The sequence below is a fragment of the Tachyglossus aculeatus genome, chromosome Y4 (genome assembly GCF_015852505.1).
Source record: "Tachyglossus aculeatus isolate mTacAcu1 chromosome Y4, mTacAcu1.pri, whole genome shotgun sequence".
NCBI classification, from domain to species: Eukaryota; Metazoa; Chordata; class Mammalia; order Monotremata; family Tachyglossidae; genus Tachyglossus; species Tachyglossus aculeatus.
Window position 1 is genome coordinate 5,412,046 of NC_052096.1, and position 26,597 is coordinate 5,438,642.

At 50.8% G+C, this 26,597-nt stretch overlaps 1 protein-coding gene across 2 annotated transcripts; it reads left to right on the forward strand.

Moving 5' to 3' along the window:
* Nucleotides 1–1,650: 1,650 nt before the first annotated feature.
* ZCWPW1 (zinc finger CW-type and PWWP domain containing 1) lies at nt 1,651–26,217 on the forward strand. 2 transcript variants are annotated; one of them, XM_038768819.1, is made up of 16 exons: nt 1,651–1,695; nt 4,169–4,494; nt 6,551–6,629; nt 7,276–7,402; nt 9,605–9,762; nt 14,492–14,623; nt 14,850–14,966; nt 18,470–18,590; nt 19,168–19,243; nt 19,949–20,053; nt 20,708–20,791; nt 21,344–21,422; nt 21,771–21,868; nt 24,236–24,290; nt 25,115–25,222; nt 25,769–26,217. In XM_038768819.1, exons 1-16 carry the CDS (start codon nt 1,659–1,661, stop codon nt 26,044–26,046), a joined length of 1,980 nt encoding a protein of 659 aa, XP_038624747.1. In that variant the 5' UTR covers nt 1,651–1,658; the 3' UTR covers nt 26,047–26,217. The 2 variants fall into 2 exon arrangements, with proteins under 2 accessions (XP_038624747.1, XP_038624748.1); XM_038768820.1 differs by having other exon boundaries at nt 14,495–14,623.
* The last annotated feature ends 380 nt before the right edge of the window (nt 26,218–26,597 follow it).

Sequence of the window (26,597 nt, forward strand, 5' to 3'; positions counted from 1 at the left end):
CTCTCTCTCTTTCCCTCTCTCACCTTCCTCCTCCCCAGATTTTGCTGTGAACAACACCAGCCTCCTCGAGAGGAAGGATAGAGTTGGGAAGAGAAAGTCTCAAGGAGAATAATTTAAACTTTGAGTCTCCCACAGTGAGGTTTTGATATGGGCCTGCAGGAGAGCATTATGGTAGAACAAGAATAATAATAATTCATTCGTTCAATTGCATTTATTGAGCGTTAATTGGTATTATTAATAATGATGATGATGGTATTAAGTGCTTACTAAGCATTGGAGTAGATAGATAATAATAATAATAATAGTAATGGCATTTATTAAGCGCTTCCTATGTACGAAGCACTGCACTGGGGAGGTTACAAGGTGATCGGATTGTCCCATGGGGGGCTCACAGTCTTCATCCCCATTTTCCAGATGTGGTAACTGAGGCACAGAGAAGTTAAGTGACTTGCCCAAAGTCACACAGCAGACAAGTAGCGGAGCCGGGATTAGAACCCAGGTCCTTCTGACTCCCAGGCCCGGGGTCTATGCGTTAGGCCATGCTGAAAAATATCTACTGAGGTCTTCACAGCCTCCTGGCTGAAGGATATTTATTTGGCAATTTCTCAGTTGTCTCTCTGAGATAAGCTGAGGGCAGTTGGAGTTTTGAATGGGGCACCTTGTTAGAGTCAGGGTGGCTGGAAAGTCCAATACAGAGGTCTTGGGGCTGTTGGGGGAAAGAGAGTGATGTAAAGTCAGTCAGTAGTATTCCTCTGGACCATCTGACTCCTAAGAAAAACACTGGAGAGTCCCTAGCGGAGCAGGAACACCCAATCTGTTGATAATTGACGGTGGTTAGAATTAAGGAAGAACTTCCTGACGATGAGTGGTTAGGGAGAGGGAAGGAGCGTCAGGTGTCCTTTCTCTTTTAGCTTCTATGTGGCCTGATGTTGGGAGAGAGGCAGCCGGGAGAAGGGGGCATTGTTGTGGGGGCAGGAAAGGGATGACTTGGGGGAGCAGCAAGCAGCCATGGGCCGGGGCGGAAGGTAAATTGTTCCTGAGGTTCCCATTGTGGACCAGGGAAGTCTAGAAATCCCACTTTTCCCTCTTCCCTGAAGGAATGTTCCCTCGGAGAGTGGGTGATCCCCCCACCCTTACCTCTTCTCCCACTCCCTTCTGCGTCGCCCTGATTTGCTCCTTTGGTTCTTCCCCCATCCCAGCCCCACTGCACTTACGTCCATATTTATCATTTATTCATTTGTATCGATGTCTCTCCCCCCTCCATTCAGTTGCATTTTTTGAGCTGTTAGTGTGCAAAGCACTGTACTAAGTACTTGGGAGAGTACAATAGAACAACAGACACATTCCTGCCCACAACGAGCTCACAGTCCAGAGGGGGAGACACATTAATACAAATATATAGCTGGATAAGTAAATTACAGATATAAAGATATATATGCATATAATATACAGATATATAGACTTTAAGCTCGTTGTGGGCAGAAAATGTGTCTATTGTTACACTGTACTCTCCCAAGCGCTCAGCACATTGCTCTGCACATTGCTCTGCCACAGTAAGTGCTCCATAAATACAATTGACTGAATGAATGAGAAGAGTCACATTGAGCAGCGGGTTTTATTCACGTTTCGTTTCCTTTCCCAGCAGAAGGGCCGGTGCCATGGCTAGCAAGGACACCACCAGCAAAAACAGAAAAGGTGGGTTCAGATTGTGGCGGGGGCTGGTTGGGGGGAGCCCTCATTTTCCCCTTCGTCCCCTCTTCCCCTCTTGCTTAGAGCCCGACTGTCGAAACCAACCTTCCCTCAAAGAACAGCCCAATTCAGAGCTTCAGAAAAGGGGGCCAGGTCACCATTAACTGTATTTCACCCCCTCGGGAAGCGGGGTACCGGATTAGGTCTTGGGGAATTACGATAAAAGTCATCGTATCAGTGGTATTTATGGGACGCTTAAGCGTGAAGCACCATATTAAATGCTTAGGAGAGTACAGCAGAAGCAGGACACCCAATGACTGCCCTCCGGCAGCTTACAAATCTAATAGTACGGACAGACAAAAATCATTGCCTAAAAGTGAAGGCAGGGACAATCAGGAGGTGATCTTGGATCTATCCCATTGCTTAGCACAGTGCCTGGCACATAGTAAGCCCTTTTCTAGACTGTAAGCCCGTTGTGGGCAGGGATTTGTCTCTCTTTATTGCTGTATTGTACTTTTCAAGTGCTTAGTACAGTGCTCTGCACACAGTAAGTGCTCAATCAATCAATCAATCATATTTATTGAGCGCTTACTATGTGCAGAGCACTGTACTAAGGACTTGGGAAGTACAAGTTGGCAACATATAGAGACAGTCCCTACCCAACAGTGGGCTCACAGTCTAGAATTAAAATTAAAAATTAAAAATATGATTGAATAAGTGAAAGAATGTGTTGTGCTCTCCCAAGCGCTGCGTACAGTGCTCGGCACATAGTGAGCGCTCAATAAATACCATCAATTAACAAATGCCATTTAAAAAATTGAATCTGTAATTTTTTATCTTTGTTGATGGGTTGTTTTCTGAAAATGGGTTAATATTCCTTCATAGAATAACTCAGTGCACACTCATGACCCTTCCTCAAAGCGCCTTTTCGATGATGATGGTATTTGTTAAGCGCTTACTATGTGCCAAGCACTGTTCTCAAGGGGCTCGCCTAGAACCCTTAAAAGCCCAACATTTAGTAAAGCATCTGTACTGCTTATAAGATGGTCCCCATTTGAACTCTTGTTATTCAGGTCCCATGACAGCAGTCGGTTTATTAATTGCCAATTTGAGCAAAAATATTAAGTTACAAAGCAGCCAGAATGTACAAAGTGATTAAAAGTCTTTTCGAGTCACTGTTAAGATAAAGAGGCTATTCAGCATGTAGATGGTTGCCTCTAAGAACCATGCAATAAAGGCAAAAAGATTAAAATATGAAAAAAAATAGTTTACAGCAGATTTTGAGTTTTCATCTGTCAAGGCTTATAATAGTAATGATGGTATTTGTTAAGCGCTTACTATGTGCCAAGCACTGTTCTAAGCACTGGTACTGAGCATGGCACGCAACATGACCGTTGTAACTAATGGGACATTTAGAAATCATTAGTATCTGTGTCAGTGAACCCTTGCTGTGGCAGGAAAATCTAAATAAAGGTAATAAATTCCTCATGGAATTCAGTCTCCCCCGCTAGATAATAGTGATGGTATTTGTTAAGCGCTTGCTATGTGTCAAGCACTGTTCTAAATGCTGGGGTAGATACAAGATCATCAGGTTGGACACAGTCCCTGTCCCACCCGGGTCTCACGGTCTTCATCCCCATTTTACAGATGAGGTAACTGAGGGATATAGAAGTGAAGTGACAACCAAGATTGCTCAGCAGACGAGTGGCAGAGCCGGGATTAGAACCCACATCCTCTTGACTCCCAGGCTTTTATCCACTAGGCCTCGCTGCTTCTCCCTGAGGTGTAAGGTCGTTATGGGCAGGGAACGTGTCTGCTAATTCTGTGATATCATCCTCTCCAAAGTGCTCAGTACAGTGCTCTGCACATAGTAGGCGCTCAATAAATACCACTGATTGATTGGTATATACTAGAGGTGCAGAGAGATAATGGAAGGTCGGAAATATAAAGATGGGGAGGGAGACCGGGAGGTACGTTCCTGCAAGAAGTTGATGGACTAAGAGTAGGGACAAGATCGCCACACTGGTCACTTCATTGTGCTGATATGGGCGTCGGGGACTGCAGAGGATCGAGGTGGGTGGTTTGGGTTACAGGCTGAAATGCGGGTGGGGTCAATCTGGGAAAGCCCCCCCGGAGAAGGTGACCCTTGAACCCAGCCTCTTTAATATCGGAGGTGGCGATGGTGGAAAAGCCCTCAGGACACGGAGCCGGGTGCCCCCCAAAAACCTGACTTGTTCCCTCTCTTCATTCCCCCGTCCCTCAGCCCCACGGCTCTTACGTACATAGCTGTAATTTATTTATTTATATTCATGTCGGCCTGTCTAGATTGTAAGCTTACCGTGGACAGGGAATGTGTCTGTTTATTGTTATATCGTATTCTCCCAAACGCTTAGCACGGCGCTCCGCACACAGTAAGCGCCCAATAAATACGATTGATTGAACGAATGAACCCTCTGACGGCCACACCATTCTGTTTCAGGAGGCGGAAAGGGATCGAAGAAGGCCTTCGGACCGCCGGGAAACCAACCCCTGGCCCCGGTCCAACCCGGCCCGCCTCGAGAGGGGCCCCGTGGAGATGCCTCTCCCGGGAAGGATGCGGCCTTGGATCGGGCCCGGGCCGGGCAGCCGGAGAAGAAGGAGGAGGGGAAGATGGCCAAGGACCAGGGCCCGGGCGGGCACTCGGCCCAGGGGAAGAAGGCCGGTAAAGAGCCGGAGGAGAAACTAGCCGAGCCGGAGAAGAAGCTAGCCGAGCCGGAGAAGAAGCTAGCCAAGCCGGAGAAGAAGCTAGCCGAGCCAAAGGTGAAGGTACGGTGGTCGGGGGTGGGGGACTGCCCTGGCTGGTTCTCAGTGTCCCACTTTGTATCCAGTTTGGGAGCCAGCAAAGACCCTGCACACAAGAACCAACTCTGGGGTGGGCGGCGGGGGCAGTCATGTGATCGTATGCCCCCTTAATAATAATAATGATGATGATGGTGGTATTTGTCAAGCGCTTACTATGTGTCAAGCACTGTACTAAGTGCTGGGATAGATACAAGATAAATATTGTTATTGTACTTGTTAAGCAGCGCGGCTTAGTGGAAAGAGCACAGGCTTGGGAGTCAGAGGATGTGGGTTCTAATAATAATAATAATGGCATTTGTTAAGCGCTTACTATGTGCCAAGCACTGTTCTAAGCGCTGGGGGAGATACGAGGTCGTCATTGTCCCACGTGGGGCTCACAGTCTTCATCCCCATTTTACAGATGAGGTAACTGAGGCACAGAGAAGTTAAGTGACTTGCCCAAAGTCACACAGCGAAGTGGCAGAGCCGGGATTAGAACCCACGACCTCTGACTCCCAAGCCCGGGCTCTTTCCACTGAGCCACGCTGCTTCTCTAATCCCGCCTCCACCATTTGTCTGTGGCGTGACCTTGGGCAAGTCACTTGATTTCTCTGTGCCTCAGTTACCTCATCTGTAAAATGGGGATTAAAAGTGTGAGCCCCATGTGGGACAACCTGATTACCCGTGTATACCCCAGTGCTTAGCGCTTAACAAATGCTATTACTATTATTATTATTATTATTATTAAGCACTTACTAGGTGCCAAGCACTGTTCTAAGTGCTGGGGTAGATTCCAGCTAATCAGGTTGGGTACAGTCCCTGTCCCACATGGGGCCTACAGTCTTCATCCCCATTTTACTGATGAGGGAATTGAGGCCCAGAGAAGTGAAGTAACTCGCCAAAGATCACACAGCAGGCATGGAGCAGAGCCAGAATTAGAACCCAAATCCTACTTATTCGCAGGCCTGGGCTTTATCCACTAAGCCACGTTGCTTCCTTGACATCCATCACACCTGGGGACGCACCAGTGAATCCTATCGTTTCCGTGAAACTCAGAACAGACCCCTATTCCATGAGTATCTCCAAACCCCACGAGAACCTAGTGGTGGGGTGGGAATAAATTCTTTTTTTCTGCCACCCATGGAGTGCAAATGTGTTTCTTTTTTTTAGTATTCATTAAGCGCTTACTATGTACTAGGTACTGTATTAAGCCCTGGGGTAGAGCCAAGCTAATCAGGTTGGACACAGTCCTCGTCCCACATGGGGCTCACAATCTTCATCTCCATTTTACAGATGAGGGAACTGAGGCACAGAGGAGTGAAGTGACTTGCCCAAGGTCACACAGCAGACAAGTGATGGAGCTGGGATTAATAATAATAATGGGGAGGTTACAAGGTGATCAGGTTGTCCCACAGGGGGCTCACAGTTTTAATCTCCATTTTACAGATGAGGGAACTGAGGCACAGAGAAGTTGTGACTTGCCCAAAGTCACCCAGCTGACAATTGACAGAGCTGGGATTCGAACCCATGACCTCTGACTCTGCTTTTTCCACTGAGCCACGTTGCTTCTCTGAATCCAAGACTTCTAACTCCCAGGTCCACGTATTATCCACTATTCCATGCGCTGTTTTTCACCTCTTATAGAGTGAGGGGAATCCACAATTGAGCCAGGATTCCCTCTGTGCCCTCCACTCCGTGGCGCTGGAAATCAGGAAACCCGGGTTCAGACCCCTCACCTGCTGGCTGACTGCGGCCAAGTCACTTGGCCTCTCCAAACCTCAGTTTCCCCATCTGGAAAACGGGGGATAACGTCCCAGTTTTTTCCCACCACCAAGTCGGTGAGCACCGTGTGGGGCCGGAACCGGGTCCGAGCTGACGACCCGGCATCTACTCCGGTGCTTAGCACAGTGCTTGGCCCACGGCGGGGACTTAATAACCGGCATTAACTCTGTCCCGGTCCTTCCGGGAAGCGATGAATGAAGCTTCCCTGTGAGGTTGAGAAGTCTCGGGGTTCTCCCCCACGTTCCCCATCTGTTTGCAGGAGAAAAAGAGGCTGAGCGACGCTGAGTTTGAGGAGATTTTCCAGAGCGTCCTGCAGACATCCCTGCAGGAATATCTGGGTAAGGCTGGGATGGGGTGGGAGGACCAGAAGGCTTCCCTCAGCAAGACTGGGACGTTGCCTCCTCCGGCTGAAGCGGGGGCGAGGGCAGCAGCAAAGTCCAAACTCGGGGGGTCCCGGGGAAGTGGCAGAGGTGGATTTTTCCTACCAGATATTGGGGGGTTTGGCAGAAGTTTTGCCTTGTTCCAAGAGTTTGGGGAGAGGCAAAAGGAGCCAAGTCTGATTATTTTTCTTTACCCTCTCTCCGTGAACTATTATAGTAAAACCTCTTGCTGAAAGAACAGCGGGGAGTATATTTTTTTGAGGGGGTGAACTCTGGTACAGCTTGGGGGTTTCCTCTTGCCTAGGTGGTCTCGTAAAAGTGGATTTCGTTACGTTCTCAAAACTGGACCAATGCCCCCCTTCATCGTATGGAGATTTTCCATTTGTTTAAAAGCGTGGGAAATAGGGGGCTTTTTACGCTATATTTAGTTTTCACCCCTGCACTTTTTGTGCTACCCCCTCTTCCTGCATGAACCGTGGTGAGGTCAACCGGTTGAACAGTGATTTTCTATTTTAATATTTAAAGTAATTAAAGCAGAAGAGCAGGGATGACTGTTGTTGTTATTGGTAGGAGTAATAATAATGAGAAATTCTGTGGATTGCAGAGACGTCCAAGAGGGACACAGAGCTCGAGGGAGGCCCTGAGAAGACCAAAGAACCGAGGGCGGTGATTGCCGCTTCTGCCGCTAAGGCTGCTGCTGCTCCCGGGAGTGATGGAGATGATGATGAAAGGTAAATCAATCAATCAATCGTATTTATTGAGCGCTTACTGTGTGCAGAGCACTGCACTAAGCGCTTAAAGGTAAACTTATCCTCGATCTTCCTTAGGGAGAAAGATCAGGTTTCCAAGGAGACTTCCCCACTGAGAGAAGGGACTGGGGAGGGCTTGATGGAGGGAAGGGGCCTGGAACATCTCCTCGGTGACGTCAGCGCGGGGCCCATTAGGCCACCCTGTCTTTCCATCAAGGAACAGTGAGTGGAGAGAGCCAGGGGTGTCAGGGACCTGGGGTTGTAATCCCGGCTCCGGCGCCTGCCCGCTGTGTGACCTCGGCCAAAGCACTTCAGTGCTTCAACAAGAAGCAACGTGGCCTGAATGAATGAATGAATGAATGAATGATGGCATTTATTAAGCGCTTACTACGTACAAAGCACTGTTCTAAACTCTGGGGAGGTTACAAGGTGATCAGGTTGTCCCACGGGGGGCTCACAGTCTTAATCCCCATTTTACAGATGAGGTAACTGAGGCACAGGGAAGTTAAGTGACTTGCCCAAAGTCACCCAGCTGACAATCGGCAGAGCCGGGATTTGAACCCATGACCTCTGACTCCAAAGCCCGGGCTCTTTGCCATTGAGCCACACTGCTTCTCTGCAGCGTGGTGGTTAGAGCGCGGGCCTGGGAGTTGTAAGGACCCGGGTTCTCATCCTGGCTCTGCCACATGTCTGCTGTGTGACCTTGGGCAAGTCACTGAACTTCTCTGTACCTTAGTTACCTCAGGTGTGAAATGGGGATTAAGATTGGGAGCCCCATGTGGGACAGGGACTGTGTCCAACCCCATTCCCTTGTATCTACCTCAGTGCTTAGAACAGTGCTTGGCACGTAATAATAATAATGTTGGTATTTGTTAAGCACTTACTATGTGCCAAGCACTGTTCTAAGCACTGGGGGGGATAAGTAGTAATCACTTAGCAAATACCATAAAAAAACACCTCAGGGGTTCAGTTTCTTCAACTGTAAAATGGGGATTTAACATCTATCTCCCTCTCGTTTAGACTGTGAACCCTATGAGTGACAGGACAACCTGATTATCTCCTCTCTCCCTAGCACTTAGTAATAATAATAATAATAATAATAATAATAATAATAATAATAATAATAATAATGGCATTTATTTAATGCTTACTATGTGCTAAGCGCTGGGGAGGTTACAAGGTGATCAGGTTGTCCCACGGGGGGCTCACAGTCTTAATCCCCATTTTACAGATGAGGTAACTGAGGCACAGAGAAGTGACTTGCCCAAAATCATACAGCTGACGGTTGGCAGAGCCGGAATTTGAACCCATGACCTCTGACTCCAAAGCCCGGGCTCTTTCCACTGAGCCACGCTGCTTTTAGTACAGTGCTTGGCACATGATAAGTGCCTAATAAGGCAGATGTTAATTAATTAGGAGCCACCCCTGGTTTGTGAGGGTGAGGGGAGGGTCTGCCAGGCTCAGAGATTGTAAACCCCTCGAAGGATTATTCATTCATTCAGGTGTATTTATTGAGCGCTTATTGTGTCCAGAGCACTGTACTAAGCACTTGATGGGGTCCTTGTCGAATTCCTCCCGGGTACTCTTCCCCAGCCTTAGTACAGTGCAGTAGTGCAGACAGTAATAATAATAATTATGGTATTTGTTAAGTGCTTACTATGTGCCAAGCACTGTTCTAAGCCCTGGGGGAGATACAAGTTAATCAGGTTGGACACAGTCCCCGTCCCACATGGGGTTCCCATTCCTAATCCCCATTTTCCTGATGAGGTAACGGAGGCCCAGAGAAGTGAAGTGACTTGCCCGGTGTCACACAGCAGACATGTGGCGGAGCCGGGATTAGAACCCAGTTCTAACTCCCGGGCCCGGGCTCTAAGCACTTAAATAAATACTTCTCTTCAGAAGCCAGAGCGGGGGCTGTGTCAATTGGTCCATCAGTTTATTTCCTCCGGATCGCGAGCTCGTTGTGGGTAGGGAACGCGTCGACCAACTCTGCTGTATTGGCACTCAAGCGCTTAGTACAGTGCTCTGCGCAGCGCGCTCGATGATAGGTAATTGACTTATCAAGCATTTTATCGGATGGTCTCAGCGAGGGCCTGGGAAGCCTGGCCTCCGCAGCTTGCCACCCCTCAAGCCCTGCAGGTGGTCGGAGGATGCTGAAAATCCCATTTTCTCGCCTGTTTCCAGAGAGATGCCAAGGACGCCGCCTCCTCCGGAGTCGTGCCTCCCCCAGGGAGCCAAAGACTCCCGCCACCTGCGCTCCTTTGAGCCGGAGCCGCCGAACTCTGCGACCGCAGGAGGAAAAGCCAATCAAGCCTCCTCGGACGAGAAGAAGAAGGACACGGGTGAGTCATTCCGTAGTAATAATGATAATAATTCTGGTGTTAAGCGCTTACTACGTGCCAGGCACTGTACTAAGCGTGGATGGATACAGGCAAATCGGACTGGACACAGTCCCTGTCCCCCGTGGCGCTCACGGTCTCCACCCACATTTTACAGATGAGGTCACTGAGGCCCAGAGAAGTCAAGTGACACGTGACCCAAGAGGTCATGGGTTCTAATTCCGGCTCCGCCACTTCAATCAATCAGTCAATCGTATTTATTGAGCCCTTACTGTGTGCAGAGCACTGTACTAAGCACTTGGGAAGTACAAGTTGGCAACATAGCCACTTGTTGGCTGTGTGACTTTGGGCAAGTCCCTTCACTTCTCTGAGCCTCAGTTCCCTCATCTGGAAAATGGGGATTAAGACTGTGAGCCCCCTGGGGGACAACCTGATCTCCCTGTGTCCCCTCCAGCGCTTAGAAAAGTGCTTTGCACAGAGTAAGCGCTTAACAAATGCCATCATTATTCTTATTATTATTCTCTGGGCCTCAGTGACCTCATCTGTGAAATGGGCATTAAGACTGTGAGCCCCGCGTGGGACAACCTGGTGACCTTGTGTGTCCCCCCAGTGCTTAGAACAGTGCTTTGCATTTAGTAAGCGCTTAACAAATGCCATTATTATTATATTATATTATATTATTATATTATATATTATATTTTATATTATATTACATTACATTACTTTATATTATATTATATTATATTATATTATATATGTCATCTGTCCACCAAGGGCCCCGACTCGTCCACCCTCGCCCTTACTCCTCCCACCAGGTGGCGTATTGTTATGTTATATATTATATTATATCATATTATATTATATTATATTATATTATATTATTATATTATATCATATTATATTATATTATTATATTATATTATATTATATTACATATATCATCTGTCCACCAAGGGGCCCGACTCGTCCACCCTCGCCCTTACTCCTCCCGCCAGGTGGCGTAGAAGCTCTTCAGCTCATGTTCGCCTCGCCCGTCACGGGTTCGGATTTATTCACAGTAGTAATAATAATTAATAATAACTGTGGTATTTGCTAGTCGCTTACCATATGCCAAACACTGTACTAAGCCCCGGGGTGGATACAAGCAACCTGGGCTGGACACAGCCCCTGTCCCACGTGGAGCTCACTGACTTAATCCCCATTCTACAGACAAAGGAACCGAGGCACAGAGAAGTGAAGTAATAATAATAATAATGATGGCATTTATTAAGCGCTTACTATGTGCCAAGCACTGTTATAAGCGCTGGGGAGGTTGCAAGGTGGTCAAGTTGTCCCACGGGGAGCTCCCAGACTTCATCCCCATTTTCCAGATGAGGTAACTGAGGCACAGAGAAGTGACTTGCCCAGAGTCACCCAGCTGACGATTGGCGGAGCCGGGATTTGAACCCATGACCTCTGACTCCAAAGCCCGGGCTCTTTCCACGGAGCCACGCTGCTTCTCGTGAAGTGACTTTCCCAAGGTCACGCAGCAGACAAGGGGCGGAACCGGGATTAGAACCCAGGTCCTTCTGACTCTCAGACCCGGCTCTAACCATTAGGCACTGCCCCACCTCCCTTTCACACTCCGAAACATGGTTCCTATCCCCCAGATTCAGTCTTTTTTTTCAGGATGCAATCCCCGTATCACTGTAAAGCCCCCTTGGGTACCTCTGATTCATTCATTCAATCGTATTTATTGAGCGCGTACTGTGTGCAGAGCACTGTACTAAGCGCTTGGGAAGTACAAGTTGGCAGCATATAGAGACGGTCCCTACCCAACAGCGGACTCACAGTCTTGAAGGGGGAGACAGACAACAGAACAAAACATATTAACGAAATAAAATAAATAGAATATGTAAATATGTACAAGTAAAATAGAGTATATACCTACATATGCACACTGGTACATTCAGACACACACCCTCGTATACACTCACTGACAGCTGATAATAATAATGTTGGCATTTGTTAAGCGCTGACTATGTGCAAAGCACTGTTCTAAGCGCTGGGAGGGGGATACATGGTGATCAGGTTGTCCCACGTGGGGCTCACAGTCTTAATCCCCATTTTACAGATGAGGGAACTGAGGCTCAGAGAAGTGAAGTGACTTGCCCAAGGTCACAGCAGACATGTTATTACTCTATTTATTTATTTATTTATTTTACTTGTACATATCTGTTCTATTTATTTTATTTTGTTAGTATATTTGGTTTTGTTCTCTGTCTCCCCCTTTTAGACTGTGAGCCCACTGTTGGGTAGGGACTGTCTCCATATGTTGCCAATTTGTACTTCCCAAGCGCTTAGTACAGTGCTCTGCACATAGTAAGCGCTCGATAAATACGATTGATGATGATGATGATGTGGTAGAGCCGGGACTCGAACCCGTGACCTCTGACTCCAAAGCCCGGGCTCTTCCCACTGTGCCAGCTGATCTCAGGAGGGAATTGCAAACAAGTGATGCTTCTTCAAGAAGGAGAAGAGAAATTGCTTTAGGGGCCCGGGGCTCGGTTTTATTTTTTATTTCTTTCCCCCGACCTTTTACCTTATAAGCACTTCATTTCTGTGTCCCTAATATATTGCTCACCCGCGACCTGGGGCTCCAACTTCGCCCTGTTCTCCGAGCACAGTCCCGGTAGAAAGCGAAGGGTTACAGTCCAAGTTCCCCGAAGACCGTAAGCATGTTGAGAAGCATTGTGGCTTAGTGGAAAGAGCCCGGGCCTGGGAATCAGAAGGATCTGGGTTCTAATCCCGGCTCCCCCACTTGTCTGCCGTGTGACTCCTGGGCAAGTCTCTTCACTTCCCTTCAGTTCTTCAGTTGCCTCATCTGGAAAATGGGAATTAAGACAGTGAGCCCCACATGGGACAGGGACTGTGTCCAACCTGATTAGCTGGTATCTACCCTAGCGCTTAGTAATAATAATAATACTAATGACATTTGTTAAGCGCTTACTATGTGCAGAGCACTGTTCTAAGCACTGTGGGGGGATACAAGGTGATCAGGTTGTCCTACGTGGGGCTCACAGTCTTAATCCCCATTTTACAGATGAGGTAACTGAGGCTCAGAGAAGTGACTTGACCAAGGTCACACAGCAGACATGTGGCGGAGTCGGGATTCGAACCCATGACCTCTGACTCCAAAGCCCGGGCTCTTTCCACTGAGCCACGCTGCTTCTCTAGCACAGAGAAAGCATTTAACAAATACCATAGGAAAAAAACAAATACCCTTCTTCCTGTCCCCACTTTTAGGACAGGGGAAAGGCTGTTCTTTGGCCTGGTATCTGGAATTTTTGGGGGTCCGCACAGTGTGTTTGTATAATCTAGTTGGTTTCATTGGGCAGCTGGAATGCGTTTGTGTGTGTGCACGCGAGCACGTATGTACACGTCTGTCCATACCACACACGTGTGGCAACATCGCCTTGGAAGAGAGCTCTGGCCCTCATCAGACCTGAAATTCAGCTCAGGCTAGAGGAGCTAAAGATTCTGGGGAAAGGAGACAAAAAAAAAAATGGCTGTCACCATTCATTCATTCAGTTGTATTTATTGAGCGCTTACTATGAGCGGAGCACTTACTAAGCACCAGCAGGCACACCTGCTCCAAGGACAAGCCGGAGCCAGCGGCTGTCAAAGCCTCCCCTCATCCCCCCTGCCTTACCTCCATCCCCTCCCCACAGCACCTGCATATGTGTATATATGTTTGTACGTATTTATTATTCTATTTATTTTATTTGTACATATTTATTCTATTTATTTTATTTTGTTAATATGTTTGGTTTTGTTGTCTGTCTCCCCCCTTCTAGACTGTGAGCCCGCTGTTGGGTAGGGACCGTCCCTGTATGTTGCCAACTTGTACTTCCCAAGCGCTTAGTACAGTGCTCTGCACACAGTAAGCGCTCAATAAGTACGATTGAATGAATGAATGAATGAAAGCCGGCCCAGGCCTGGGGTACCGGAGTTGGAGAAATCTCGTGGAGGGGAATGGGAGTGACAGTCCAGGTGCATCTTAACGGTATCAGTTGGCTCCTCACAGTCCTGTTGGGTCTTGGTTGTGTGCAGAGCACTGTACTAAGCGCTTGGGAAAGTACAGTGCAACAGTAAACAGTGACATTCCCTGCCCACATGAGCTTGCAGTCTAGAGGACGGTTCTCCCTCCTATTTAGACCCACGGACTGTGTCCCGTCCGGTTAGCTTGAGTCTGCCCCGGCGTTTAGTACAGTGCTTGGCGTGCCGTAAGTGCTTAACGACCACTGGAATGGATGAATGGGTTTTCCGCAGGGGGCTCCCCTGGAATGTATTTCCGTTCCGTGGCATCCGTCTCCTTGGGTCAGTTGGTCAGTTGTATTTATTGAGCGCTTACTATGTGCAGAGCACTATACTAAGTTCTTGAGAGAGCACAATATAGCAATTATTTATTTATGCCAATGTCTGTCTCCCCCTCTAGATTTTAAGCTCGCTGTGGGCAGAAAGTGCGTCTCACAGTCTAGAGGGGGAGACAGACGTTAATATCAATAAATAAGTAAATCAATAAATCCCAGGGTGTCTGCACGGCTCAGTAAGGGGGTCGGTAGCCAGCAGCGATCGATCGATTGACCACGCTCCGTGAGACTTGCGGGCCGGGGCGAAGTCTTTTCCTCCCTCCGTGTCCCCCGGGGACCCCGGACCCCCTCGGGACCGAACTACAAATTGTGTCGTCTAGAAGACGGGAGCACCGCGCCGGCCAAACCGGAGCATAAGCCCAGCCGGAGGGGTCGGTCGAAAAAGACCGATCAGGACTACACCGAAGTCAGCAACCAGGAGGTGGCCAACTTTGTACCGCGAAGGAGTTTCAGTGAGTGCTTCCCCTCCAGATGGAAAACCCGACGGGTTGGGTTGGGAGCCAGGGGATGAGGATCCAAGCTAACCTGACTGAAGGATTCTGGGAAAGCACCTTCCCGAAGGTCTCCCCCGGGGGCGAGGGGACACGGGCTCAGGGAAGACGCCAGGGAAGGCCCGGACAGGCTATCGGGGAAGGGGTTTTCCGGACGTCTCTGATTTGGATTCTCCCCCTTCTGCAGGTCATTCCGTGGCCTGGGTCCAATGCTCCTTCCGGAACTGCGAGAAGTGGAGGCGCCTCCTCGGGGATATCGACCCCTCGGGCCTACCGGATGACTGGGAGTGCAGCCAGAATTCTGGTAGAAGCTGGGGGAAGGGGTTGGGGAAGAGGGGAGTCCCGGGGCATTGTCGGGGGGCGGGTCTTGGGGGGGCTGTCGTTCGATGTTCTGCCTCTGTTCCGTTCCCGAACTCTTAGGATGTGTGGTCCTCAGCTCCGGTCAGCCTTCCTTACCATCCCTGCCCCGACTCTTTCTCCCTGTTAGACTCCACAGAGCCCCAGGGAAAGGGAGTAGGGAGAGGAGTCCAAAGAGGAGGAAGAGGGAGAGAGGGCAGAGCAGAGGCAGAGGGAGATGAGGCCTCCAAGGAAATCAATCAATCAATCAATCAATCAATCGTATTTATTGAGCGCTTACTATGTGCAGAGCACTGTACTAAGCGCTTGGGAAGTACAAATTGGCATCACATAGAGACAGTCCCTGCCCAACAGTGGGCTCACAGTCTAAAAGGGGGAGACAGAGAACAGAACCAAACATACCAACAAAATAAAATAAGTAGGCTAGAAATGTACAAGTAAAATAAATAAATAAATAAATAGAGTAATAAATATGTACAACCATATATACATATATACAGGTGCTGTGGGGAAGGGAAGGAGGTAAGACGGGGGGATGGAGAGGGGGACGAGGGGGACAGGAAAGAAGGGGCTCAGTCTGGGAAGGCCTCCTGGAGGAGGTGAGCTCTCAGCAGGGCCGAAAGGCCTGTAGACCCCGGAACATCCCCTGGCTGGGGTAATGGTCTCCCCATCGGCATTGCAGCATGATGGGGGCGTGACGGGGGCAAGTGCTAGGGGAGGGCCTGAGGGATTTTTAACTGGGAGCCCCCATGTTGGGCAGGAACTGGGTCTGTCCTGATTGTACTCCAGCATTTAGCGCAGTGCTTGGCACATAGGCAGCGCTTACCAAATGTCCCCATTCTTATTATCACTAGTGTCATCGTCATCATCATTCAGAGACCAGCTGACCCCACTCAGGGCTCCCCACGGCCCTGGTCAATCAATCAATCAATCAATCAATCAATCGTATTTATTGAGCGCTTACTGTGTGCAGAGCACTGTACCAAGGGCTTGTGAAGTACAAGTTGGCAACATATAGAGACGGTCCCTACCCAACAGTGGGCTCTCAGTCTAGAAGGGGGAAACAGAGAACAAAACAAAACATATTAACAAAATAAAATAAATAGAATAGATATGTACAAGTAAAATAAATAAATAAATAGAGTAATAAATAGAGTAATAAATAAATAGAGTAATAAATAAGTAAATAGAGTAGGATGTTTCTGGGGGCTTCTGCCTTAAGACTTGAGTCCCGCAACTCAACTATCCAAAGCCAACACTCCCCGGGCTGAAAAGCCGGAGGCCGCAGGAGATGGGGCAGAGCCTCCGGGGTCACTGGGGTGAAGGGCCCCTGGCTCCCGAGGCAAGGAGGCTAAAGTTCGGGGGTGGAGGGTGGTGGCAGCAAAGAGACAGGGCGGGTATCTCTGTCTCTGAAAGATTATCGTTCAGTGATCATTCAGCCCTCCACCTCCCTCCCCGAGAGAAAACAGGCTTAAGGTGCAACGGGAGGGATTTAGAGAAGGCTTGCCTTCTCTGGGAGGGGAGGGGAGGGCTGAATCATATCATCCAGAGAGGATCACATCGGCCACACAGAGTTTGGGGTGGGGAGGGCATCTCACCTCAAGGCAAGGGGGTGGCTCGGTTGGTCTCACGGAGGCCTCGAGGATTCTAGATTTCGTCTTGGAAAGGGACGGGGGCCGCTTTCCTCTTTTCCTCCTTCCTTTGCATGAGGGAGCTTCCCGGCCTTCCGCCAATCAACTCCCTCCAATGGCACTGCCCTGGCCTCCTTGCCCCGGGGCTCTACTCCACCTAGGCCCGCTGGCCCCCATCAAATGTCCTGTTCGGAGCTCTCCGGCTACCAAGCCTTCGTGCCTGCCCTTTCCTTCTCCCGACCCTGTACTAACCTCCTCTCCCACTGTTCTCCGCCAAGCCTCAGCCTCCAGTCTGGCCAAGCTCACCTCACACCCCTCCTTGGGAAAAATTCCCCAGCTTTTGGGTTTTCGACTTTGTCTCCCTTTGAGCCTGTTACTTTTATCCTATTGTGTCTGTCCCCCATCTCTCTGTCCCTCCAGCTCTTGGACAAAACCTATTTCGTCTATCCTGCACTTGAATCAAGTCCTTTGCCCATTGGAAAGCACTTAACAAGGCCTTAATGTGTGTGAGTTTGTCGTCGTTCATCCTTGACTTTTCTCCGTCTCCATCACCTGCATTTCCTCTCCACTTGTCGATCCGTGGTACCTGTAACTGTCTCTAAACTCTACTTAAGCGCTTAGTACAGTGCTCTGCACACGGTAAGCGCTCAATAAATATGATTGAATGAATTTAAACGATTTGGTAATTTCTAGTACCGGGCTGAGCTCCCAAGGGGCCTCAAGCGAATTCTGTCCTTTCATTCATTGAATCGTATTTATTGAGCACTTACTGTGTGCAAAGCATTCATTCATTCATTCAGTCGTGTTTATTAAGCGCTTACTGTGTGCAGAGCACTGTACTAAGCGCTTGGGAAGTACAAATCAGCAGCATATAGAGACGGTCCCTACCCAACAACAGGCTCACGGTATAGAAGGGGGAGACAGGCAACAAAACAAAACAAGTAAACAGGTTAAACTGTACTAAGTGCTTGGAAAATACAACAATACAACAACAAACAGTGGCGTTCCCTGCCCATATCTATCCTATTTATTTTATTTTGTTAGTATGTTTGGTTTTGTTCTCCGTCTCCCCCTTTTAGACTGTGAGCCCACTGTTGAATAGGGACTGTCTCTCTATGTTGCCAATTTGTACTTCCCAAGCGCTTAGTACAGTGCTCTGCACATAGTAAGCACTCAATAAATACAATTGATGATGATGATGATGATATTTGCATCCGGAGATGGAGATGGGAGAAGCAGCTAGTCCTGGCTCTGCCATTTGCCTGCCGTGTGACCTTGGGCAAGTTACCGAACTTCCCTAAACCTCAGTTCCTTCATTTGCAAAATGGGGATTCAATGCCCATTTTCCATCCTATTTAGACTGTGAGCCCCATACGGGACCTGATTATCTTGTATCAACCCCAGTGCTTTGCACAGTGCCTGGTACATAGTAAGTGCTTAACAAATCAAACAATTACGGGACCGACAAGTCACTAAATCTGACTTGAGGAAAAAGGGAGACAGGAGAGATAAGCAAAGATGGGAGCGCTTGGGTGAGTACATTATAACGATAAAACATAGCCAAGGCCCCATGGGCTGGGAACGGGCAGTGGAGAGGCCCCGGAGAAAGTTAGGGGGGCCGATTTAGTTTGGTCTCGCATCGGGCAGGCCCACGTCCCACGACAGGCCGGTCCAGCTCTTGTGATGCCCCCCCGGGCGTCCCGGGGTCCGGTGGTCTGGCGCGCGATCTCTGGCCATTCCAGATGAACCCCCTCCCTCTCTCTTAAGATCTGAATTCCGCAGACCGCGTCCCTCTCCCCCTTGCTCCCCCCATCCGCAGACCTGAAGTACAATCGCTGCGACATCCCCGAGGAGTTGTGGACGGGATCTGAGAGCGACGTGGTCTACGCCTCCTACATTCCGGGCTCCCTCGTCTGGGCCAAGCAGTGTGGCTACCCCTGGTAGGGAAAATCCCTGCGTCTCCAAGGGAAAGAGGGGAGCAAGGAGCGACGAGGCACGGCCTAGTGGGAAGAGCGTGGGCTAGGGAGTCGAGGGACCGGGGTTCTAACCCCGACTCCGCCACTTGTATGCCATGTGGCCTTGGGCGAGTCGCCTCGCTTCTCGCGGCCTCAATTCCCTCAGCTGTACAATGGGGATTAAGACAGTGATAATCTTGTACCTGCCTGAGCGCTTAGTACAGTTCCTGGCACTCAGTAAGAACTTAACAAGTACCATTTTTTTTAACAAAGGAGCGGTGCTGGGGGAAGGGAGGCAGGGGGCTGCAGGCTGAGGGGAGCGGACCCAACTGAGGCCTCTCTGCGGAGGAGAGGGCCCAAGCTACAGCAGGAAGGAGTGAGGGTAGACCAGGGAGGACATCCCAGGATGGGGCTGGGGAGGGCTGAGGGTCTCCTCTTTCCCTGGTGATACAGGAGACGCTCCCCCGCGGCCAGGGGCAGGTCAGGGGGAGCCTGGAAAGGAGTGGAGCTCCAATCCTTGTTCACTGGACCGCCTGTCCCCCTCCCCTTCGCCCTCACACAGGTGGCCTGGGATGGTGGAACTGGACCCCGACCTGGGCGAGTATTTCATGTTCCACTTGCCGATGGACTCCCTGCCCGTGAGTCTCCTCTCCAGTGGCCTGCGGCTGGAGACCCCGATAGCCGGGGAGGTTTTTCTGGGTTCATGTGGTTCTTTAGAGTCATACTGCCCTTTCCCAACTCCCCTCCTCACTTATGCACACACAATACCTATGAACTTAGCCGCCCTTTCCCAACTCCATTCCACACACACACACACAGACATACACAATACCTTACGGCCTTAGCCATCCCTTTCCAAACCCCTCATCACTTACCCACACATACACACAGTACCTTAAGGCCTTAGCCACCCCTTCTGACCCCTTCTCCCCTTAGAGCACACACACGGAGTTGACTTCGGGCCTTCCCTAAGTGGGCCGCCCCTTTCCACTCGTCCTCCTCACACACGTAAGCCACAGACTCACAAACTCAGACCCACACACACGTTCATAGAGGCAGGACAACTTCTGCAGAGAAAACAGACCTACTGGTAGGCAAACACACCCAAAGGTACGCCAAACCCAAGGAAGACAGAGGGACAAATTCCCCCCCGTAAGCATCACCCCTGGCTGGGCATTTCCACCCGGCCACAGACCGAGCTGGGGAGAGGGGTGGGAGAAGAGGACCTGTGGAGTCGGGTGGGCTCCTTCCGGGCAGAAGTCGGTGGAGGAACCCCCCGCCGGGGCGAGCCGCGGCCGGGGCCGGTCGGCTGGCCCCAGCGGGAGCGCCTGTCCTCGTTTTAGTCCAAGTACCACGTGACATTTCTCGGGGAGGTGGCCTCCCGCGCCTGGATTTCTGTCCACAAGCTGAAGAACTTCCAGGATCTCTCTCTGGACCAGATTGACCTGGTGAGTGGCCCCAGGGGACCACAAGATCGCACGGGCTCCTCCTCCTCTGGGGAGTGGTGGGGGACCATGTGGGGCGGGGAGCCCAGGGAAGCAGGGCAGTGAGAGGCCCGGTGGGAAGCTGCCCTGCTCCAGTGTCTCCAAGATGGGAGGCCCCTGGTTGTTTCCCTCCCTCCACCTGCAGCCAACTGGGTGACCACGGCTTGGGGGAGACACCCCGATTCCGCCCCTTGCCCGACTCAGGGCAGTGGGCCGGAGTAGCAGGAAACCCACGCCCTCACCGACTTGGTCGGGGATGGATCAGCGGGGCCTTAAAAGAAATGAGGCAGGGGGCTTCCAGGGAAACCGGGAGGAAGGCCTGAGGAAAGTTGAATTGGTCTGGCACACGCGCCTTTGACAGGTTCTGATGGGACTGTGTGGTCCTGGTGTCGGGAGGGAAGGAGAAGGAGCCTCTGAGGGCGTTTCCTTCCAGACGACACGGGAGGGAGGTCTCTGAGCCCTGGGTGAGCCGGGGAGATGGAGCTGTCAGGAGAGGAAGGGGTGGGGAGCAGTGATTGCCACCCCCCGCCCCGGTGTCCCCTACAGATCTCGTGGGACTGGGTTTATCGGACACCTTTCCCATCCTCTCACCCGCCCCTATCCTCTACCGCCCCGCAGCAAACGACTCAGAACAAGGCCTGCGGCCAGATGCTGCTAGCGGCCCTGAAGATGGCCCAGGAGGCTGAACCGCTGGGCGTTCAGGTGGGAGAGTGCCTCTGTCCTCCCAAACTCCCTCTCTTCCTCCTTCCCGAACCACCAGACCCCTCCGTCTGCGGTTGCGTCGACCACCCCAGCCACCCACAGCCTCGACGTCCACCTCTGTCGAAATGTTCCTATGCTTGGATTGCCCTAAAGTGTCCTTTTAAGCTTGTGTTGGTGACATTTGTGCGGCCTACGTAACCCCCATTTTGTATCTCATCCTGTCATGTCATTCCAATTAATCAATCAGTGCTGTTTATTAGGCGCTTACTATGGGCAGAGCACTGTACTAAGCTCTTGGGAGAGGACGATACAACAGAATTAGCAGACACGTTCCCTGCCCGTAACGAGCTGACAGTCTAGAGTCAGACCTGCCACTCTTCCCCCCGAATTGACCTCTCGCCCCTCGCCCAATCCGAAGGATCAGTTTCTGTCAGAGGGCCGTTTTTCTGTCATACCGTGGTCTCCCAAGCGCTTCGTTCAGTGCTCTGCACACAGTAAGCGCTCAGTAAATACAATCGATTGTTTGACCGATTGATTTTTCCGCCTGACTAGGAGCGAATTAGCCTGTTTGGCTTCTCCATCCGCTACAGCAGGACCGAGGCCCAGGATCCCCAGGAGGAAGGGAAGCAAGGTAGGAAGGGCGAGGGGAGAAAGGGAGTGGGGAGGGCGGGAGGAGCGGGTATGTGCATTACGGAGAATAAACCACAGACAGAGAGTGGGGATCAGGTGCTCCTCGGGAGTGGATTTCAGTCAGAGGTCATGGGTTCAAATCCCACCCCCGCCAATTGTCAGCTGTGTGACTCTGGGCAAGTCACTTCACTTCTCTGTTCTTCAGTTCCCTCATCTGTAAATTGGGGATTGACTGTGAGCCCCCTGTGGGACAACCTGATCACCTTGTAACCTTCCCAGCGCTTAGAACAGTGCTTTGCACATAGTAAGCGCTTAATAAAAGCCACCGTTATTATTTCCTTCTCTCTAGATGAGCACCCCAAAGCAAAGGAGGAGGACGAACCTCACGTGATGGAGGAGGAGGAGGAGGAGCCGGAGGTGGAGGAAGACAAAGAGGAAGAGAAAAGAGTAAGAACGTCCTCCTTAACTGATTTAAAAATGAGAAGCGGCATGGCTTGGTGGAAAGAGCCCGGGCCCGAGAGTCAGAGAACCTGGGTTTTAATTCCGGCTCATCACTTGCCTTCTGTATGATCTTGGGCAGGTCACTTCACTTCTCCGTCCCTCAGTTCCCTCATCCGTAAAAGAGACCATAAGCTCTTTGTGGGACTGTGTCTGTTTATTGTTATATTGTTCTCTCCCAAGCGCTTAGGACAGGGCTCTGCACTCAGTAAGAGCTCATTACGTGGCTCAGAGAAGCAGCGTGGCTCAGTGGAAAGAGACCGGGCTTGGGAGTCAGAGGTCGTGGGTTCGAATCCCCGCTCCACCACTTACCTGGGTGACCTCGAGCAAGCCACTTCACTTCTCTGTGCCTCAGTGACCTCATCTGTAAAAGGAGGATTAAGACTGTGAACCCCACGTAGGACAACCTGATCACCTTGTATCCCCAGCGCTTGGAACGGTGCTTTGCACATAGTAAGCGCTTAACAAATACCATCATTATTATTATTAAATACAGTTGAATGAATGAACGGCATTAAGACTGTGAGCCCCATGTGGGATATGGGCTGTGTCCAACCTGATGAGCTTGTATATCTAACCCCGTACTTCAGACAATGCCTGGCACATAGGAAGCGCTTAACAGATGCCACTAGAAAAAAAATCTCTAGGTCTCCTGTGGACATCTGAGAGAGATTCAGCAAAGGGCAGTTTTATTGAGCTCGCAATTGAGCTACAGGAGGCTCCAACTGGTTGTTAAGCAATTTCCAGAGGAGGCGACTGCTTCCCTCCGTCACAATGGCATGTCCCCAAATTGACCCCTAGTCCTCGTGTTGTCATTTTTTTATGGTGTTTGCTAAGCGCTTACTATGTGCCAGGCACTGCATTACGCGCTGGGTAGATACAAGCCAATCAGGCTGGACAGCCCACGTCCCACGTGGGGCTCACAGTCTTCATCCCCATTTAACTGATGAGGGAACCGAAGGCCAGAGAAGGTAAGTGATTTTCCCGAGGTCACACAGCAAACACGTGGCAGAGCCGGAATTAGAACCCAGGTCCTCTGGCTCTCAAGCCCAAGTTCTTTCCACTAGGCCGTGCTTCATCCCACTTCCCCTCTCTCTTTTCTGCTCATGGTGGTTCTTGGTAGTTCAGAGGAGCAGGGCGTCCATTACCTTCCTCTCAGAGACCTCGACCACGTGAATTCACCCACCCCACAGCTTGCCTTTCTTCAGAGTCGAATTCCTGTCTCCTTTTCCTTTGGGTTCAATTTTCCCATCCTTTTATACCTCCCTGCCACCCTCCTCCATCCTATTAGCGTCCTCCTCAAGCCTCGGAACCAAAGAACTGTCAGAAAAAGAGATTTCCCGGCTGTTTTGCTTCGATTTCCAGCTCCGCGCCCTTGCTCCCCCTCCGACCCTCTCCTCTCCTCTCCCTTTCCTCTTCTCCTCCCCACCCCACCTCCTTCCCCTCCCCACAGCACCTGTATATATGTATATATGTTTGTACGTACTTATTACTCTATTTTACTTGTCCATATTTATTCTTTTTATTTTATTTTGTTAATGTTTTGTTCTGTTGTCTGTCTCCCCCTTCTAGACTGTGAGCCCGCTGTTGGGTAGGGACCATCTCTATATGTTGCCAGCTTGTACTTCCCAAGCGCTTAGTACAGTGCTCTGCACACAGTAAGTGCTCAATAAATACGATTGAATGAATTAATGAATGACCCCTCCCCACCCACAGCCGCCGCCCCCTCCTCCCCCGACCGACCTCAGCCCCTTCACTTATAGAGGTAATTTAGGACAATCTGATAGCCATGTATCTAACCCAGCGCTTGGAACAGTGCCCGGCACATAGTAAGCGCTTAACAAAAACCATCATCATTATTATTATCCATGAGAAGGTTAGACACTCGGTTGGATTTGCTGAAGAGCAACAGTCTCCGCCACCGTGGCTTCAGAACAGAGCTGGGTTTGTAGATGCCTCGTCCCCAGATTTGATGGCGGCAATGGCTCCCGTGGTTTTTTGAGCTGGACTCCCAGATTTGCCCATCCCCAAATCTCTGACAAGACCCTGAGAGTTGCCAGTCAGAGCTGAAAAGTCCCAAAATGGTGGCTTTGAAAGCCTGGCCTCTCCTAGTCCTCATCCCTCCTGAAATTCCTGCCCCTTTCCCATCCCCGCACTCAAAACATCCCTCTAGATTATAAGCCCGTTGTGGGCAGCGAATGTGTCCGTTTATTGCTCTATTATACTCTCCCAAGCGCTCAGTATAATGCTCTGCACACAGTAAGCGCTCAATAAGTACGATTGAACGAACGACTCTCTGTATCCTCTCGTCCTCAGGACCTGACTCAGCCCAAGCCGGCCAAGATCCCCAAGAAGGAGCCAAAAGCCCAAGGTGAGGTGTGAGTTGGGGAGGGGGTGGCACATGAAAGGGAGTGGAGCAGAGACCCAAGCGCTTAGTCCAGTGCTCTGCACACAGTAAGCGCTCAATAAATAACGATTGAATGAATGAATGATTAAAACAAGAACTTTCCTCAGGTGAGGAAACATCGGGGCCTAGTGCAGTCAGAAGGACTTGGGTTCTCATCCCGGTCTGTTGTGTGACCCTGGGCAAGTCACGTCCCTCTGCCTCAGTTACCTCATAGGTAACACAGGGATTAAGACCACGAGCCCCATGTGGGACGTGGGCTTTTTCTTTGTATCTACCCCAGCGCTTAGTACAGTGCCCGACACAGAGGAAGTGCTTAACAAATACCCGAAAGAAAAGAAAGAGGAAAGAGCCAAGGCAGAGAGGAGGAGGTTCCTGGAGGATTGTGAAGGGGCTGGCAGAACTGTGTGGGCTAGGCTATTAATAATAATAATAATAATAATAATGGCATTTGTTAAGCACTTACTAGTCCCCTTGGCTCGGACAGACAGTCAGCGTGCGGGGCAGTGGCCCTGCCTTTAAACTTAGTTCATCTGCTAATTTTTCAAAGAATTTTTTCTAAGAAATCTCGGCTCTGCGTTTCCGAGGCCTGAGGGGCCAGGGCCCCCCCACATTTGGCCCAAGCAGCACATTCAGGATTAGGGGGACTGTGGAGACAGAGAGGGAAAGGAAACCACAGCGGAAGAGAGAAGGCCGATCCAGGGGGAGGTCAGCGTGCTCGGGGGTCTTCCCTGGCTTCCCCAAGGCAAACAGCAAACTTCCTTCCGGGTCCTGGGTTTTTGGGGGTGCAGCTGTAGGGAAGAAAAACTACAAGCCCCCGCTGGGAGTCCAAGCTGCGGCCACCCCCAAGGCTACGGCGGGCAAGAGAGGCGGAGGGAACCGTCAAACTGACCTTTTGGGTAAGATCTGAGCCGGATTCGGGGGGTGGTCGGGGGGAAGGGCCTGGAGATTGTCCGCGGGGAGGGCCTCGGGTGGGGGTGTTGGAGGAACGGAGGTGGGGAGACTCCATAGACGGTGTTTGGGCCCCCACCTTCCTTGACTTAGGAGCCCCCCACCCGCTTTCAGGGCCTGGAGGAAAGAAACTCTTCGCCCCCCACCCTTCCAAAGTCTTACTGAAGGCCCATCTCCTAGAGGCCTTCTCTAAGCCCTCCTTTCCTCCTCTCGCACTCTCTTCCGCGTCCCCCTGACTTGCTCCCTTTATTCATCCCCCTCCGCAGCCCCACAGCATTTGTGTCCATCTCCGTCATAGCTTTATTTCTGTTAATGTCTGTCTCCCTCGCTAGACTAGAAGCTCACTGTGGGCAGGGAACGCGTCTGTTCTATTGTCCTCTCCCAAGCGCTTCGTCCAGTGCTCTGTCCACAGTCAGCGCTCGTAAATACGATTGACCGAATGACCCCTCAGAGACACAGCTATCGGACCCCCTCTCCTCCTCCACCTCCCCCAGGTGTCAAGAAAGCCTTCAGCGTTCAGGCCCCCCGCCTGCCCGCAGAAGGGAGAGGTGGGGTCTCCAGCGGCCGGGCCTCCGCCGGGGCCTCAAGAGAGAGGAGGGCCGAGGCCCCGAAGGGCCCCGGGAGCCCCCTCCCCAGCAACAAATCCCCCAGCGACGACGTGGATCTGGAGCAGGTGATGGAGGAAGTGGTCGACCCGACGGGGGAGCTTCTGGAGGAGGAGGAAGAGGAAGAAGAAGGGGAAGAGTTCTCCCTGGTTTTGCTTGAGGAGTAAGGGTCCTCCCTCTCCGTACCCAGATCCCGACACTTCTCTCTTCAGACCCCTTGTTGGGGGCGGGGGTTGGGGGGCGGATTGTCTCAGCAATTCAGACACATTATGGGGCTATGAATTTTGGCTGTTTGGGTCGGAGCAGAATTGGGCCAATAAAGTGAGTTTCAGGTTTAATTTCTTCCAGCCTGGTGTTTAGTCCCAACTTAAGGGCGTGCAGATAATAATAATGACGGCATTTATTAAGCGCTTAGTATGTGCCAAGCACTGTTCTAAGCGCTGGGGAGGTTACAGGGTGATCGGGTTGCCCCACGGCGGGGCGGGGGTGGGGGCTCCCAGTTGTCATCCCCATTTTCCAGATGAGGTCACTGAGGCCCAGAGAAGTGAAGCGACTTCCAAAGGCACCCAGCTGACAATTGGCGGAGCCGGGATTTGAACCCTTGACCTCTGACTCCAAAGCCCAGGCTCTTTCCACTGAGCCACGCTGCTGGAGGTGGGATGCCTGGGTTCCGGGTGGGAATGAAGATGCCCCCTCCCTCCTCCTGCCCCCCAACACA